The sequence below is a fragment of the Mycteria americana genome, chromosome 29, assembly GCF_035582795.1.
Source record: "Mycteria americana isolate JAX WOST 10 ecotype Jacksonville Zoo and Gardens chromosome 29, USCA_MyAme_1.0, whole genome shotgun sequence".
Lineage (NCBI taxonomy): Eukaryota > Metazoa > Chordata > Aves > Ciconiiformes > Ciconiidae > Mycteria > Mycteria americana.
Window position 1 is genome coordinate 202,501 of NC_134393.1, and position 17,131 is coordinate 219,631.

Below are 17,131 nucleotides of genomic sequence, written 5' to 3' on the forward strand. Positions count from 1 at the left end.
TCGGGGAAAGACATCAGGGCTCTTTGGGGCCCAGAGGAGCTGTTTGCCCAACGAGCTCTAGGGGAGCATCAGTGTGCGGTTCTGCTTTGTCTTTCAGTCTCCTTAAAACTTGCTGTCTTCCCAAGGGAAGGAAACACGGAGCAGTCACCCCACAAGAGCCAGAAGCTCAGCAGAAACAGAGCAGAGACCTTGCAAAGAAGAGAGGGGAGAGGCAGAGCTCCCCTCCCCTCCTACGTGCACCCAGATAGCAAAGAGCTGCCTGGCAAGAAGAGCCCTAGATCTCGTGTCGTCTAAGCCGGGTCCCATAATCAGAGTGTGGTTTCACACGCTGCTTAAGCCCGTCTAAAAATAAACTGCTCCTCCTGCTCTACCCACCCTTGGGGCCACATTTCTGGCCTTTCCTTTGAATCAGGGATCTTGCAACTTCACACCAGCCAGACCAGTTTAATCACCCATCTCCCACCAGCTGGTCTGCGAGAAAATAAATCCCGTGTTTGATCTTTATCGGCAGGTTACTTTTGGTTTTTTTTGTTACAGGTTATTTTTATCCTGGAGCCAAGGATGAAGGCAGCGCCACAGAAGCGGCAGGTTATGACGTTTTCTTGCAAAACCTCCTTTTCCTCCATCCAAACTTCACAGCAGCTGCCACAGAGATCCCTTCTGCAGAAAACAAAGGGCAAAGAATCATGACAACGTGTGAATTTGCCCTCAAATACATCCCTTTTAGGTACAACAGTTGCATTCATCACCTGCAAATACCGTTCGTGCTGGGCTTTTGGGGTGAAAAGGGAAAAAAATAGGGCCTTGCCGTGGCTCCATAGCTCAGGGGTTAGAGCACTGGTCTTGTAAACCAGGGGTCGTGAGTTCAAATCTCACTGGGGCCTTGGTGGGGTGTTGAGGTTGGCTTTTTTCCCCATAGTTTGGGAAAATGAGAGTGTTTCTTGGTAAAAGGCAGGATTCTTCCCAGCTCTGATACGAAGATGTTCTTCTGGGAAGCAGGCAGTGGGGAAAAAGCAGTGAGCTGGGGGGTTTCCTGGGCCGTGTGTAGGGACCTGCAGCTGGATAATGGATTTTTTTGGCCTCTGCTGCTCGTGGGATTGGAGATTTTGGGTGACTCAGTGGGGAAGGGGCTGCAGGAGCATCCCGCAAACACAATGCAGATGCGCAGCCTCATCCTTTCTCCAACCAGCAAACCCTTCCTGGCTGCCAGTCCACCTTTGGGCCACGTGAAAAGTTGGAGATGTCGCCTGTGGAGGCAGCAAAATTGGCCTAAAATAGGCAAGAGGAGTGTGATTTTTTTCCCGCTCCATGGGGGACAGGAGATCCCTGAACTCCCCATGGCAGTGGGATGCTGCAATAAGGTGTGGGGCGATGTGCAGAGCTGTAGGGAGGCCAGGGGACGAGGGTGAGGAAGAGACAGGTTACTTTTGCCTGGCTCGTTGGTCTAGGGGTATGATTCTCGCTTTGGGTGCGAGAGGTCCCGGGTTCAAATCCCGGACGAGCCCTTTTTTGGGGGATTTATACGCTTTTCTATTATCACAATTTCCAGGACTCGCTTCTGAAATCATCCCCAGTACTACCGTTAATGATGACAAACCCAAACACCGCTGCTAACAAATTACTTAGGCATCACAAGGCTTTTGATTTTCTTTTAAGGTGATTTTTAATTTGCAACCCCAAGCCCATTAGCAGCAGGGATCAGAACCTGACGGCATTCTCCAAGAGCCTCATGCGAAGGATTTGGGCAGAGCTGGTTGGAAAGAGGAGGATTTGCTTTTCTTTTTCAATGCAAACATTGGTGATACTGGTACTGCTAATGTGAAAACGCAAAAGTTAAATGTCCAGGCTAAAAAAGATGCTGGATTTTAGGGCAACACTTAAAATGCTCATTATTAGCCTTGTTCCCACTGTTACTACCCACGCCGAGGGCCATCTCTGAAGCAAACCCTGCAGGGTTTCAACAGCAAAGGGCAGATGTCCCCAGCCCCGTCCCTTTGACCAGGCCACTTTCCTCCTCCCCATCCTTGTCCCCATCCTTTCTCCCTGGGGCCACGGCTTTGCACCACTTAAAATAAGCTGAGCTTTGCACCAGGCTCAGTTTTCCTTCCTTCTCTATTATTTTTTTACAGCTGTTGGTGTGTTAAAAGCAGGTAATGCTGGTTTGTTTTGGAAAAACTAATGAAATTTGACCTCTGCATCGTTTTTCTGTATTTTCAGGCTTTTTAACGTGTCTCTGTGGCGCAATCGGTTAGCGCGTTCGGCTGTTAACCGAAAGGTTGGTGGTTCGAGCCCACCCAGGGACGAGGGAGGGTTGGTTTTTTTCCCCTTGCTTCCCCACTTTCACTGCAAAATCATCAGTGATGCCTGCAGAAAGGGCAGGTGCTGCTAATTGCTCAGGGCTTTGATTGCCCTGAGCAGGACTACCTGCCAGCCCCACCCTCCCCATGGCCCAGGGGCTCTATTTAAGCTCGGTCCTGGGGATTTGCTCCTTTTGCAAGCTGTCTTGGAGGAGCATCTGTGCCTTGCTCAGGTACTGTGGGATGGAGCTGTGGCTGGTGGGATGCTGCTCTGTTGGGGGGGGGGAGCGGGTGCCAGCCCTTCAGTAGCCACCAGCTCTTGCTGTGCCCTGATATGATATTGCTCTAGTGAAGAGCCTGCAGGTCTGAGTTAGGATGAAGGTGTGAGCTTAAAGGCTAAAGAAAGCATTTGCTTTGCTAAAACAACTTGTCTGGGGAAAGGGAGCTAGTGTTCTGCAAAGGCTGGGAACAATGTGCAGTTATAAAACATGAAAAGCAAAGTCAGAGGTGATGTGATAAAGTGAGCGGGTAAAATCCTTCTCCTTTCTCTTTTTGCAAGGCTTCAAGTTTTACGGTATACTTTTCCTAATGCAACTGATGCTGCACGTTGTGACCGGCTCTGTTCTAAGCTTAAGAAGGTGCTTATGGCCTTTTTGATCAATTTTCTGCTGTGATGCAACTCCTCGCTTGCCCTGGTTGTGGTTACACGCGTGGTCTTGTGTCACATCAAAAGAGCAAGCTGACAAGGTCACCATGCTGCTTATTGTGGTACAGCATGTATATTTGTACAACTCTTGAGTAGCTGAAGGAAACCTGATAATGATTAGCCATGAAATTTTGTATTTCAAAACATTGCTGAGGGTGGTTGGGCCTCCCTAAAAGTGATTTGAGCTCATTGCAAGGAGCCGCCTGGCCAAGGTCTTAACATGCTTTTAATATTGATCACTCTGTGCTTATTTAATTATCACCTGTGTTTAAATGCTTTAAGCTAGTGCAAATCTTTGTCTTTGCAATGCCTGGTAGAAATCTGCTGGGTCTGATTAGGTCCAGTCCTTCCCTGGGTGTAATGGTCTCCACCAGTTCTGTCCCTGCTCCCCGTAGTGAGAGCCAAACCTCAGTTTCTTGGGCTGGAGAAGACCATGAGCCATTCCCCTCCAGCTATGTGGAGTCAGAGGCTGAGAGGCAGGTTTGTGTTTTATGGGAAATGAGATTAATTATATGCAAAGCAGCTAAGTGACTGCAGCAAAGGTCTGGCTTGATGTACTTAGAAGCTGAAATCTGAAAAAAAAAAAAAAAACCACCTGCAGCACAGATTAAGTTTCCAAGACTATGAAATTTAGGACAATTACTGGTGAGAGGAGAAACTCCAGTAAAAGTCATTAATATCTCTGTGCACAGGCTATATTGCTTCTGGACTTGCTTTTGATATTCATGATGTTAAATCTATCTCTGTAACTTGGCGTTGGCCATGCTTTGAGAGGTGGGTAGAAGAGACCATGGAGGTTAGAGATCAGGACTGCATCCTGACTGGTACCCATGGGGGTTAGGAATGGTTGTGTTGGGCTACACAAAGGAGACGATGACTCAGAAGCAAGGAGTTATCTCTCAAATTCTGGAAGGGGAGGAAGACCCACCTGATGGGTGATGAGTTTCCAAATGGCTGAAGTGAGATAAGATGATTTATATGTGATGGCACTTCTCTCTGCGGAGGGATGGAGGCACCTCAGACACAAAGAACTGAGAAATACCCACCTTTATTCCATCTTAGTCATTTCCTGAAGTACTTTATATATAAATAAATTCAAAGTTACTGCAGTGTGTCTGAGCCAGGGTAATATTTAGAGTCATGAAACCTACTTAGACATTACTTTCTTTAGTACTCCCTCCTATCCTCATTAAGTGTTTAATCAGGTAGCTGTTAGTCCTGTCTGATATCACTCAGTGCTCTCTGAGTTTTTTCTTTAACGCCTTAGCTGCTGATGTCCTTCTGCTGACTTTGCTTGGAAAGAAACCGATTTACACCACCAAAACTGTCCTCAAACCATGCTGGTGGCATCCAGCAAGCTCAGCCCAGGAGTCCTGCTCAGAGATCTTCCCTCCGCAAGAAACTCCCCGTCTGCCCCCACTCCCCCTCCTCGTTCAGCATCTGGGCTTCACCACTGTCATGGTGGATGTTGCTCGCAGCCCTGATGGCCGATTTCATGGCGGTGTCGATCCAGGCGTGAGGCTGAGCTGCGTGTTCTCCTGCAAAATGCACCCTGCCTTCGTGTTCAAAGAGAGCCTGCGAGTAGTCAACGAACTGGTAAGGGGTGAAGGCAGCAAATGCCCCCAGGGAGTGTTTGTCCAGCTGCCACTTCTGTATCACGTACTGGTCGCAGGTGTACTGCAGGTACTCCTTGCTCACTTGGTGGATATCTGACAGGTCTTGGAGGACCACATCCAGGCACTTCTCATCCGTGAGAGGCAGGAAAAAATCAGCATCGTTGTTCCAGGTGTAGGAAGCCAGGATCACGCCCACCCCACTGGAGAAGTTGTGGCTGGGGTAGTAGATAAACCGAGAAGGGCGGTCGGTGATGGACTGCCCTCCTTGGATGCCATCCTTCTCCCAGAACTTCTCAGAGCAAGCCAAGGCTATTTTGGAGGCACTTCCATAGTGGATGGAGCGCAGGGCGTGGGTCTTTGGAGGAGAGAGCGGCGGCAGGAATTGGATGTGCCTGGTGGCTTTGGCTGTGGAGGTGACAAGGACGTAATCTGCAGTTGCTATGGTCGGGGCCAGAGTGTCCGGAGTGCGGTAAAACACATGGACTTTGTTTCCCTTGGTCATGATTTTCTCCACCGTGCAATTGAACTGGATGACATTGGGCAATGCTTTGTGGAAGGCTTTGGGCAGTTGGTCAAATCCCCCTGTGATTTCATCAAAACTGAAAGGAAGAAGAAGCAGGAGGTGAGGGAAGGACATTGGGGTTTAGGAACTGCAAAACCTGACCTCTTCTAATGCTAACAGAGCTTGGTGGCCCTTTGAGTCAGGAGTGATTCCCGTTCAGACATCTAAACGCCACTGAAATTTCCTCTTCTGGTGGATTGCTGTGGACCAGCACAAAATGGGGTTTGCCATAAGAGACATCGTCTTACCTCTCATTAGAGTAGATATCAAAATCCCACAGTGAGGCAAGGAAGGACAGATAAAATCCAGAGTCCTCGTTCAACAAGTCACCGATCATCTGAACTGCTCCTCGGCTTAGATTTCCCACTTTAATCAAATACTCCTAGAAAAGCCAGTAAGAAGACATAGCCTGATGTTGTTATCTCAGTTAGTGCATGTATCCCCTTTATATCCCAAGCCAAAAGCCATGCCCTGCTGCCTTGTTCCTGCTCCTGATCTGCTTAAGGCCTGGATCAGAAGCTTTTTTCTTATGCAGTTCTTGTAGCTTCTTGCAGGAGATAAGTCTCCTCTGATTTAGCATGACAGAAGTTCTGGAGATGAATGAATAAGGGATTTGTGGCTTGGTGTACCCACTCTGACACAGCTGGATCACATGAAAATGCAGTGGATTGCTCAGTAAATCCTCCCCGAGGCTTGATACTTCATCATGTCTGATTAAGAGACCCATGATGGAGGAACATGGCCAATCTGGATGATACTGCAGCACTACAGGCTTGGGGAAGAGCGGCTGGAAAGCTGCCCGGCAGAGAAGGACCTGGGCATGCTGGTTGACAGCCGGCTGAATAGGAGCCAGCAGTGTGCCCAGGTGGCCAAGAAGGCCAATGGCATCCTGGCTTGTATCAGAGATAGCGTGGCCAGCAGGACTAGGGCAGTGATCGTGCCCCTGTACTCGGCACTGGTGAGGCCGCACCTCGAATGCTGTGTTCAGTGTTGGGCCCCTCACTCCAAGAGAGACATTGAGGGGCTGGAGCGTGTCCAGAGAAGGGCAACGGAGCTGGTGAGGGGTCTGGAGCACAAGGCTGATGGGGAGTGGCTGAGGGACCTGGGGTTGTTCAGCCTGGAGAAAAGGAGGCTGAGGGGAGACCTCATGGCTCTCTACAACGACCTGAAAGGAGGGTGTAGAGAGGTGGGGTTGGTCTCTTCTCCCAGGTAACAAGGGATAGGATGAGAGGAAATGGCCCCAAGCTGCGCCAGGGGAGGTTTAGACTGGATATTAGGAAAAACTTCTTCACCAAAAGGGTTATCAAGCATTGGAACAGGCTGCCCAGGGAAGTGGTGGAGTCCCCATCCCTGGAGGTATTTAAAAGATGTGTAGATATGGCGCTTAAGGACATGGTTTAGTGGTGGACTTAGCAGTGCTAGGTTAATGGTTGGACTTGATGATCTTAAAGGTCTTTTCCAACCTAAACGATTCTCCTAACCCTTTGCAGAGCATTTCCAGTCACCGCTGCTTCTCTCCTATTTCCAGATGATGAGACTGCTCTAAGTCACGCTTGCTCCTTTTTCAGTTTTTTTTTTAAGTAGAAGGCAGCATTGATTAGGGAAAAGGCATCCAAAAGTGTCAACAGAGGAAGAGACTAGAGCGACTCGGGTCCTTTCTCAAAGCAGGGATGCAGGTTTATCATTGATAGGGGGATTAAATTTACTCTCAAGCCCCAGCCCTTTACCTTGGTGGAGAAGGAGTCATATTCAGCTAGATATTTCTTGCAGTCTGTAGTCTGGAACTTCTTGAAAGCCTGGAGAGGAAACATTGGTATATTCATGAGAAAAAGTGCATTTCCCAATGTGTTGGCCCAAATTCTGTTAGGATTCATCTGGGGTATTCAGTCTTGGGGTTTAGTAAGCCCTGGAGCTGAGCTAGAGCTAGTGGATCCTGCTGCTTGGGCTTCAAGTTTTGCGAAGCTATGCCTTGGTGTGGCATTTTCTGATTCATCCAACTCTTCATGAAATCTGTTGCAGAGAAAGGAGGTCTTGTATATAAAGAGGGTTTTGCAATCAGCTGCCCTAGTTTCTGAATGAGCCTTTCTGCTTTTGATCCTGAAAGGACCCTACTCTTCCTCAACTCATCATTGAGTCTTCCTCAACCCATTGTGCAGGTGAGGGTCCACCACAGCTCAGGAAATAGCTTCAATGTCTCGTGGATGAGCAAAATTGCTGGAAGGTAGCATCCCTTCCCCATAGGCGTGTACCTTGTTTAGTGCTTCTCTATAAAGCTGGCTGGCACTCTTGCCTCTCTCTGATGGTTTCACTGTGTAGTTTAGGATGTTGGGGTTTCTATTCACTTCCTCAGCTCTCATCCGAGTGCCGTTCACAAAGTACCAGGTCTTGTCGTCCGTCTGGATGAATGGGTTTAGCTTCAGGTCAAACTGCCTAATGAATTCACGGACGATCCTAGAAAAGAGGAGAGTACATGGGGACAAGTGTTTGCAAACAACCGAACCCAAAAACCCGGCCACCAAAACATTAGAAGCATAAAAGAACACTTTCCCATCGACTATGTTGGTGTAGCCTTGGGCTTGTGAGTAGGGATTGCAGTTATTTAAGGCACTGTTGCCTCTAGTTTTTGCTGCTTGAAGTTGTCCAGCCTGCTCCCAGCTCAGCGCAGCAACCATGGGGCTATGGAGAAAGGAGCCCTCTGGCTTATGCTCTCTCCAGCTACTGGTTGCACAAGGATGTAATCAGGAGTAAGAGCAGTGCCCCGTTGAAGTAGGAGACAGGGGTTCCCTGTGGCTCCAACTGTTCTCCCTGGCATGTGGTGTGGTTGCTGACTCACCTACAGCCTCTTCCCATACTATTTTGGCCGATGACTGAACCTTGTTTGACTCTACCCTCTCACAGAGCCCAGGTTGGATGCCCTCTCCATCAGAGCTGATGGAAATGCATCCATCTTCTGATGTTGTGACTTCAAAAACAGACGTCTGACCATGCACAGACGTGATACTGAGATGAGAGGTCTTCCTTCATTCTCCCAACTCAAATGCAGGTGACAGTGTGCTTTTTGTCCCTTTTATGCAGATGCTAAGCTCTGGGGGAGAGATGGGGCAGACAGCTCCTTCCTCCTGCTGTGCTACACCCACATCCAAGTCCTCGGCCCCATCTCAAACCACAGCATTGCTCCTCAAAACAGGCTGTTTCCTCATCCGATTGTGGCCTGAAGTAGGATGCTGCCTTACCTGTGCTTGCCTGGCAGACGCATGGGTCCCAACTCCACGTACCAGTCCTGTCCCTCTGGTCGGTATGTCCTGATCCGCCCACCTACCTGATTGCTTATTTCCAGAATGGTAACCTAAAAACAAGGATGGGGTGGAGATTGCAGATGTTCAGGCAATGACTATTTTAAGCAAACCACCTACAAAGCAATTTCACAGGCACTGTGGCAAGCAGCATTTATGGCCCATAGGGTGGGATAGGTCCCCTCCAGATGGCAAATGAACCATCTGTAGATCCAAACATCTCTCCGTATTGGCCAAGATCCCTCTACCTACAGGGCAGTTTCTCAGTTCCTAACTTCTGTGTCACGTTGGGACGCTTACTCTCTGGTGAGAGGGTCCTAGTGTTGGTTCAGATACTCCCTGTGCTGGAAGGATAAAACAGGAGTTTGAAAACAGCCAGAGGAAGGCACCAGCCTGTCTCACCATGCCTTTGAAACCTTCTTTGAAACTCATGGGTTTGAATTTTGTCTAGCACCTTGGGGTGGTCAACACACTTTTGAAACCCCCAGACTACCTGCTGCCTTAGCAAGGCAGGATTTGAAGGGCTCATGAGTCTTGTGCTGGTTGATCTACAGCAACAAGTGTCACCGTTGGGCTGCGAGTTGCAGCAAGCTGGAGAATTGCAGAAGTTGAGGCTGGAGGTGCCTCTCAAGGGGTCTAGTCCGACCTCCTACTCACAGCAGCACTGCCTCCAAGGCTGTCCAGGGCAGCTGTAGCTCTGCCTGATCTCAAAAACCCTTAGGGACAGAGAAAGAAGACTGCATCTTTTTACCTTTGCTGCTTACATTCATTTGGGGAGCAACTAAACAACTTGCTTTGCATACAGCTTCCCCTTATCCCCTCCCATCCATGCCTGCAGTTTTGAAAATTATGCCTAAATCAGATGAAATTAGTGGAGCCCAATTGCTTTTCCTTCCTTCTCCCACCACTGTGATCTGCTCCCTTGCATTTCCTTCTCCCTCTCTATGCTGGAAAACCTTTAGAGTAGGAAAACAAGACCCAATGGCACTCATGGCTCTCATGCAACTACTTACCCTGTGGCCGGCATCTCGGAGCAACTTTGCTGCTGTCAGCCCGCTTATTCCTGCACCGACGATGACCACATTTGCTGGATGAGTTGCAGGTTCTAGCCCATCTTTGACAATCTTCAGCAGTTCCTCATAGTCTTTGTCATGAAGGCAATATTCAGGGAAACATGGAAACCTCTTTGCACTTAGGAGACCTACTAGCAGGAGTATTTGGAAGAGGACTAGGAAGAGAAGAAAAGAAGAGAAGACAATAATGCAACAAAGGCACTTGGCAATCAGCATGCAAGTTCATTCCCGGCAGCCTGGGAGGGAGGTGACAGCTCAAACTGACTCAGAGTATGTTGGTGTCCATACCCCAAGAGGAACGTCTAGCAAGTCTGTTTTCAAATCAACTGGTATGATTACAAAATCCATGGCATCAGCAGGTCTGTCCTGACTGTAGCCAGATGTCAAGTCGTGTCAGTGAATGATTTTTTTTTTAAGGAGAAATTAAGCCCATAGATTTTTTTTTTTCCTACTCATGTTCTGCTTGTGCAGCTGCTGCGGTGAGTTCCCAAAATGAGTTTGACCCCTTTGAATAAGCTCAAAAGACTCCATAATGAAGAAGGGTAATTAATGTCATTCACGTGCAAAGAATTAAGGCGATCTTCTTGTCCCAAGTGCCCCTTCCCATACCTTAGCAATTCATGGCATTTTTGATGCAGCGGTTAGAAGGTTGGAGGGAGGAGATAATATTATATAGAAAGATAGAGAGACTAGATGGAGACTATTTCTTAAATGGACAGAATAGATGGAGACAATATTACATAGAAAGAAGGGAAAGGAAGTTTGAACAGAAACCACCCTGGAATTTTTCTAGTTTTGGTTTCTGTTCCCCAAAATAACTAGAGGGCAACTTTCATTTTCTTTTCCTTCCCCCAAATACTGCCAGTTTTCTTCCAGAGAAAAAGACAAAAAAAAGCTTTTGAAACCACACCTTGGGTAATTCTTACTCCTGGAAAATCCCACTGTTTTTGCCGAAACAGCCCCAGATCTGCAGACAACCTGGGTCAAAGTGTGCCCGCTGGGAATAAAACTCGGAGCTGTTATCCTGCAGGTGATTTTTTGAGACCTAAATCCAGCTCCTGAAAGCAGGTCTTTCTACAGCCTGTAGAGCTGATCCAGCTTTCTGAAGACACTATGGCAGTAAAAAATAATTAGAAAGAATCTGTTACAACTTGCCTGTTACAGCAGGGTTGCCTCCTTCAAAGTATGGCAGAACAATACCATGTTGATAAAGTTGCATCAACCTTCCTGACCCAATGCTGCTGCTGCCCTAATCTTCCTTGAGGACAAGGGATGCTGCCTTGAGTTGCCTTTTTGGCATGTGTGGGGTTCGTAGTGGTGAGGAGCCAGCAGCCAGTCTTGCTGCCCTCATCTCACCCAGCGTGGCAACCCCAAAGACCCCTGGATTATGTGGAAGAAAAAGGAGATCCTCTTTGGAGATCAGGCCCTCCATGGGAGGAGAGCAAATGCATTGGAAGCAGCTCTTGGAAACATCTGATGGATCTCCATCTTCCATCAGACCTTCTTGTCTTGTGGCTAGATGTGGAGTAACCACAAACCTGATGCAAGGTGGTGTTCTCCAGGAAGGGCTCTGGAGACTCTCAGCTTGTGCCTGTGTTTCCATCTCTCCCTGCACAACTAGGAACATCCCACTCCCAAAACTTGCAAGGGAGGTCTCCCACTGCCCACAGCGCTGCAAAGCTGAGCTCCAGGTGATCATGAAATACCCTAGCTGAAGAAAGGGAGGTCTGTAGCTATGCTGTCGGGAGACAAGACAAAAGGCAGATGTTCCACCAGATGGAAAAAAAAACCCAAACCCAGGCACTGAAGATGAAAGAAAACCAGAAAAAACAGAGTTCAAGGTTCAGGGGAGAGTCACTCACCAATCCTAGTCATTGTTCCAGCAGGAAGACATGTCCTCTGCTGAGATTTGCTTTCATTTTATACCCTAGCTGAAAAAAAAAAAGCAACCCTGCTGTCATGGTTTAAAAAAAAAAAAAAATTCTGCCAATCAGTATACCCCAGAAGAGAGCAAAGTAGGATTTGTCATAAGAAGGGGAAGCAGCAGTTGAGCATGCAGTCAGTTCCTCTGCAGTTTGGGTTGGGTTTTTTTCCCCTTTACTCACTGGTGTTACTAGCTTTGGACATCAGCCATCAGGCTATGGCACATTTTAGGAAGTGTTATGATTGTCAGAGTACAGTAAGGGTGACCGCACCCTTCTCTGTGAAGGGAAGAGGACTTCCCAGCAGTGAAATACCAGGTTTGGTTTTTTCCTTGTACTGCACAAAGGGGCACCCATTTAAATCTATCTAAATATCATGGAATCCATGCTGCATCCCAGGGAGACCTCTGAGCTAGCATCCAAAATACCTTTTCTGGTGATGAAAATGGGCATTTCCAGATGACAGTTCATCTATTGGACACTCTTATGTTAAGTATCGCACAATTTTGGTTTGATCCTGTCTTCATTACTACAGAAGGAACTCGGACCTCAGATACCTTCACTGAAACGGAAAAAACTGGGCGAGTTGTACCAGCGTTTTCCCAGAATGAAGAACTTTGACCTGCCAAAGCACCATAAATCAACCTGAGGAACCATCCCTTGGCTGGTTCACCACACCTTACCCACCATATGGACACATTCAATTTTGTGTAGGGACCTTGGCTGGTCTGCTCCTAAAAAAAAAATAAAAATATAAATAATAAAAAAAGCCCCACCACAAAGCACCCTTCCCCTCCAAACTTTCTTGTCTCTTCTATCCTTTCCCTTATGCCTAAAGACCGTCTGTTTCAGTTAATCAGACAATTTGCTGATTTGATTGAGGAAAAGAAACCCAATGTTGGTACTTCCCAGACTTGCGGACCCTGAGGGGTGATCTCAGCACCAAGGCAGACACCAGCCTCACAGGAGGGGCTTCCCCTGAAAAGCGTTTTGCAAGCCTCGGTAGTGATTGGCTCTCTTAGTATTCTTCTTCTTATTGAAATCCTCCTTTTTATTTTTTCTTGCAATGCTTTCAGTTCTCCTTGCGTTGGAGCCCAGAGCTACGTGCATCAAAGCAGAAGCAAACTCGTTCCCTTGTGCTATTAAAAGTTTTGTCTTTAGTTGTCTGGGTGTCTTCTCTGGCCATCCAGATAGCAAGGTTGAGAGCACAGTGCAGCTTTGGGGGGTTTTTTTGGTCTTCTTTCAGTACCACTTCCTTTAATTCTTTGATTGCAACAGCTTGAGTCTCCTGTGCAGAGCCAACCTCATCATCATGCTTTAATCCCATTCAAGTCTCAACAATATTGTGGGTTTTTACTAAGTTTAATCATCAAATATCTCGAGGTGGAAGGGAAACCTCAGGATCATCGAGTCCAACTCCTGAAGTTTAAGTAGAGTTTTGGAGAATCATGGCAAGGGATGTGGGTCTCTGGAAAGATCAAGTGGTGGTGCCCACCCATGATGCTACATTGGTCTACTGTTGTAAATAATGCCCCAGAAGAGTGGAATGCAGAACCATGGCGAGGTCGGGACTGTGAGCATTGCATGGACATCCCGTGCATTCCCCCTTCCAAGAAGTCATGCTCTCAGGAAGTTACACATTGAGTTCCCTCTGGGTGACTCTTCTGGGAATGGTACTTACAAATTGCGGAAGCCAGTGATGACCAGGGTTTTAATCTTTGCCACCCAGTAGGAACAACTGCATATATTTGCATCTGTGGGATCTCTTGGTTCTGGTGGACTTGTGACATAGCCGTTGGGGTTTTGTGGTGCTATGTTCAATGGGTCTTCTTGGAAGAAGCCATGGGTCAAGATGTGGGTCTTGCCCAGCAATGTGCTTGTTGATGGAGCGTGGCTATGTTTCTATAGGAAGGTGGAGATTTTGTGGTCCCGTTTCCTCTGCCTGCTCCTGCCCAGTCCTGGGGCAATTTAATTTCCTCCAAAACCATATTCTCAGTGTTGCTGCTGGGATTGGCCAAGGAGATTCACTGTGCTTTTAACATCACCATGGCTGTGCCATTGATAGCGTCAGTCTCTTCCAAAATGGTGAAGTTTTTTAATTCCAGGACACATCTCGGCCTGCATCATGGCAAAATTAGGAACTGATTCTTTGCATCCAGCTCAACAGCTTTCATCATGATGTCCACAAGTTTCCCTTTGTCCTCATTAAAATTGGGTGATGAATGTCTGGAAACTTTCCTTCTAAGAAAAACTGAAGGATTGCATGTCTGTCTCGAGGTTTTTGTTCCAGAGCATGTCCCCGTTTAAGAAAATCCCCTAGTTTGATTCAGGTTTAACATTTGGAAAAGGCAAAGGCATCATTTTTTTTCTGCAAAAAACCCCCTTGCTTTGAGTCTGATTTCTTTACTGGCTTGTGATTACCAGGTTGTTTTCCTGATACCTGTGGGTGTCGGTGCTGAAAACCCAGCAATATGTATTATCTCTTCATATGAAGCAATGATACTTCTTGGGGGATTTGGGGATTACATGATGAAACCAGTATGTACACTTGTTCCCAGGACAGCTGGAGATTTTGGAGTCTGGGCAATTTGTTTCATTTTGTTTTGATGAAAGCTAGATTAGCGTGTGTCCTAACAAGTCGCTTTCGGATCAACCTCAAATGACGGGGTTTGTCTGAGTATAAGCAATGCATGCCACCAATTGCAAAAGGAGCTCCTCCCATGTTCCCGCTCCTGTCGGCTGCTTCCCTGATTATTACTGGAAACCAAGTTTCCACGTAAAACCGATTACAACACGAAGCTTGGAGAAAGACAATGGGAGGGGTGAAAACAAATTGAATCAGTCAGCATGAGATGAGGGAAGAAGGGACAATCATTTGCTGCCAAATAATTGTCTTCTGGTTTGAATGTTGTTTTTTCTTAATGAAGGGTGGAGAAAAATAAGTCAGGGTTTGGTCCTCCAGAATCAGAGCAGGTAGATGTTGGTGTGGGACATCAACTGTTTTTGACGGCGCGTGGAGGAATTTGAAAGAAACATGGGAGGTGCATGTTTGTGTGAGGATTTGCACATGAATATGAAAAATGAGCTACGTGTGTAAAGCATGGGGAGGGAAAAACCTGTGGTGTATCTGGGTGGATTTGTTAACTAAGTAATTAGCTACGATGAGTCTTCAAGCTGCAGACACAGATCTAAGGTATGCCGGCAGTTTCTGCTGAGGAAAGATGCTCTTTCAAAGGATTTCCTGCTTGCCCAGAAGACTCCCAGGACACGTGTTGCATGGACTCGGCTTGGCCATGCGATCGTGAGACAAAACTTTTGAGACTGGGGTAATACTCCAAGAAATAAATGCTAGTTTTTAGGTTGGGTGGAAGATTTCCTTTGGGAAGGTGAGCATCCCGGAGAGGTGAGGGGTCCTGGAGGTCTTCAAACCTTGCAGGCACCTGTCATGCCTGGTTGCCCTGGCCAAGAGGGACTCCAGTGACCAGCACTGGCTGGGATTCTCCCCATTGTGAATTGGGGGGGGGTATTGTTCACTTGGCCAATGGTAGGGCTCAGAGCTGTCCCTCATTTGCATGCTCACTTGCATAAAACGGGGGGGGGGGGGGGGTGGTGTTTGTAGGATTGAGGGGTCCAGGAAGTGCAGGGACAAGGCTGAGCCATGGTGTCTGCTAGGGGAAGAAAGAGGAGGACCCAGAAGGAAAAGAGATCCCAGCAGGGAAGCAGACGGAAGAGCCGTGGCAGGAGATCTCCGGCCAAGCAGAGGAAGCATCGAGGCCAGGCGAAGAGTCAACCTGTGGACAAGCAGAGGAAAAGGGCTTTTAAACGCTCCTTCCACTCCATCAATGCCAAGGCGCTCAACCAGATCAAGCGAGACAGACGGTTCCTGTCCCACCAGGCAAAGGGGCTCATGATCAGCTTCGTGGAGGACATCTACAAGCAGGTGTCGAGCGAGGCCGAGCGGTTGCGGAGGGAGAGCCGCGATCCCCTCATCAGCCCCGCGCATGTGCAAGCTGCCCTGCAGCGCCTGGTGCCGAAGAGGAGGTGGAGGCACGTGCCCTCCATGGTCTCGAGAAGCAGGCGCTAGAGAAAACATCCTCCTCCCCTTGGGGTTCGGATGGGTGGCAAACAAGACCTAAACCCCAAGGAAGAGGAATTAAAACACCTCAATTGCTGCAAAGACCTGCGCAACCACCAGTTTGGGAAGACCTAAGCAATGTACCAGGTGGAGCGGGGAGTTTGTCGAATGAAATGGTCAACGTGGCATTGCAATAAAGCCCAAATGCAGCAGCCTTTGGTGGTGTGAGGGGTTTCTTTTGCAGGAACGGATGATGAGGGGTTGGGCTGTGGGTCGGTGTTTCGCTAGGGAGAATCTGTAAGTGGTTTTTACCTTGGAGAAATAGGGGCTTTCGTGCCCTCCTTGCTGCAAGTAGGTGGTTATATATACGCTTCAACATATGTACTTTAATTACCAACAGATGATGGGAATGGCTGCGAGCAGGGGGAAAGGTCCCACCAGTCTGAATTACCCTAGGATAGTGATGGTGATATCCCAGTTCTGCTAAACCCATTCCTCACCAAGTTACTACCCGTGACAATTAAAGCAGTGATTCTTAAAAAGAAGCAAGATCAGCCTGGCCACATGCTGTGCAGCAAGGGTGCCAACCGGCTTTTAGAGTAACAGCAGCGTTCGCCATCGCTGTGTGTGCTTCGAGGGTTGAATTTGCTGCGAAAAAAGCCTATTATTGGTGGTATCGGAGGGGCGAAAAAAAAAGGAAATTATTTTGTTGAGGGAGGAGGAAAATGAAGTTTCCCTGACCGGGAATCGAACCCGGGCCGCGGCGGTGAGAGCGCCGAATCCTAACCACTAGACCACCAGGGAAGCGCTGTGAAGCTGCTCCCGCCGGGGCCCCACGGGCGGCCCCGCCACGAAAGACCCCACGGAGGGGGCGGCTGCGCTGCCCCCGCCTCTCCCCGCAACCAAGACACCCGTGGGGCAGCGTGCAGCCCGCTTCCCCCCCCTCCCCCCCCTCCCCGTGCTGCTTCCCCACGCGTGGGCGCACTTTGCAAGAGGCGAAGAGTAGAGATGGTTACAGGAGCAAGGTTTTTTGGGGGGGAAAAAAAGGAGAATCGGCGTTTTCCCCTAACTCAGGTGCGGAGATGATGGGGGGACTATTTTAAAAAATTATTAAAATGTTAGTTTTTAGAAGGAAAAGATGTGTCAGAAGTGGGATTTGAACCCACGCCTCCATTCGGAGACCAGAAAACCCCGGGCAGGGAAAGCAGAGCCTTGAGTCTGGCGCCTTAGACCACTCGGCCATCCTGACACTGTCAAAACCCATCCTCACCCTCCTCATCCTCAACAATTAATCCTTCCACATCTTGGGCTTTCCTGCCTCTTTTCAAACCTTCCAAATTTGCAGCAAGTTTCTTTGTTGCAGCAGTAAAGCCCTCTTCTGGCTCTTTTCTGCTCCTTTGCTTCCACTGCTCCATCCCTGGTCCACGCGGTCTCCGTTGCCCACTCAGGATAACACAAGAATTTGCTTTTCCAGAAGAGCCCGACTTACACTGAAGCACACTGTGATCCTGGCTGCAATTTGGTCATCACCTCTAAAAAGAAAAATTAGGAGAAAGATGGAAAAAGAAGCAGCACCCTCGCATGCTC

The 17,131-nt window shown here is 48.2% G+C and overlaps 1 protein-coding gene and 5 non-coding genes across 6 annotated transcripts; 3 read left to right on the top strand and 3 right to left on the bottom strand.

The window, feature by feature from the left end:
• The first annotated feature begins 811 nt into the window (after positions 1–811).
• TRNAT-UGU (transfer RNA threonine (anticodon UGU)) lies at positions 812–884 on the top strand. Its single transcript has one exon. It is a non-coding gene; the product is annotated as a tRNA-Thr (tRNA).
• Positions 885–1,433: 549 nt separating this feature from the next.
• On the top strand, positions 1,434–1,505 carry TRNAP-UGG (transfer RNA proline (anticodon UGG)). Its single transcript has one exon. It is a non-coding gene; the product is annotated as a tRNA-Pro (tRNA).
• A 724-nt stretch (positions 1,506–2,229) lies between these two features.
• TRNAN-GUU (transfer RNA asparagine (anticodon GUU)) lies at positions 2,230–2,303 on the top strand. Its single transcript has one exon. It is a non-coding gene; the product is annotated as a tRNA-Asn (tRNA).
• Positions 2,304–4,380: 2,077 nt separating this feature from the next.
• IL4I1 (interleukin 4 induced 1) lies at positions 4,381–9,763 on the bottom strand. The gene is made up of 6 exons (XM_075526020.1): positions 9,488–9,763; positions 8,415–8,527; positions 7,431–7,632; positions 6,909–6,977; positions 5,430–5,563; positions 4,381–5,218 (listed from the first exon to the last, which is right to left on the bottom strand). The coding sequence occupies exons 1-6, from the start codon at positions 9,761–9,763 to the stop codon at positions 4,381–4,383; spliced, it is 1,632 nt and encodes a 543-aa protein (XP_075382135.1).
• A 6,513-nt stretch (positions 9,764–16,276) lies between these two features.
• Positions 16,277–16,348, bottom strand: TRNAE-CUC (transfer RNA glutamic acid (anticodon CUC)). Its single transcript has one exon. It is a non-coding gene; the product is annotated as a tRNA-Glu (tRNA).
• Positions 16,349–16,685: 337 nt separating this feature from the next.
• Positions 16,686–16,793, bottom strand: TRNAL-CAA (transfer RNA leucine (anticodon CAA)). The gene is made up of 2 exons: positions 16,756–16,793; positions 16,686–16,731 (listed from the first exon to the last, which is right to left on the bottom strand). It is a non-coding gene; the product is annotated as a tRNA-Leu (tRNA).
• Between the last annotated feature and the right edge of the window lie 338 nt (positions 16,794–17,131).

Bases quoted from the DNA above. Each gene is read 5' to 3' on its own strand.
- IL4I1 (XM_075526020.1), bottom strand. From the start codon at position 9,763: ATGCTGATTGCCAAGTGCCTTTGTTGCATTATTGTCTTCTCTTCTTTT. The intron at 8,528-9,487 runs GTAAGTAGTTGC...CCTTGTTTTTAG, and splicing joins TCCGAGATGCCGGCCACAGG to GTTACCATTCTGGAAATAAG. The intron at 5,564-6,908 runs GTAAAGGGCTGG...TGGCTTTTCTAG, and splicing joins ATGACTCCTTCTCCACCAAG to GAGTATTTGATTAAAGTGGG.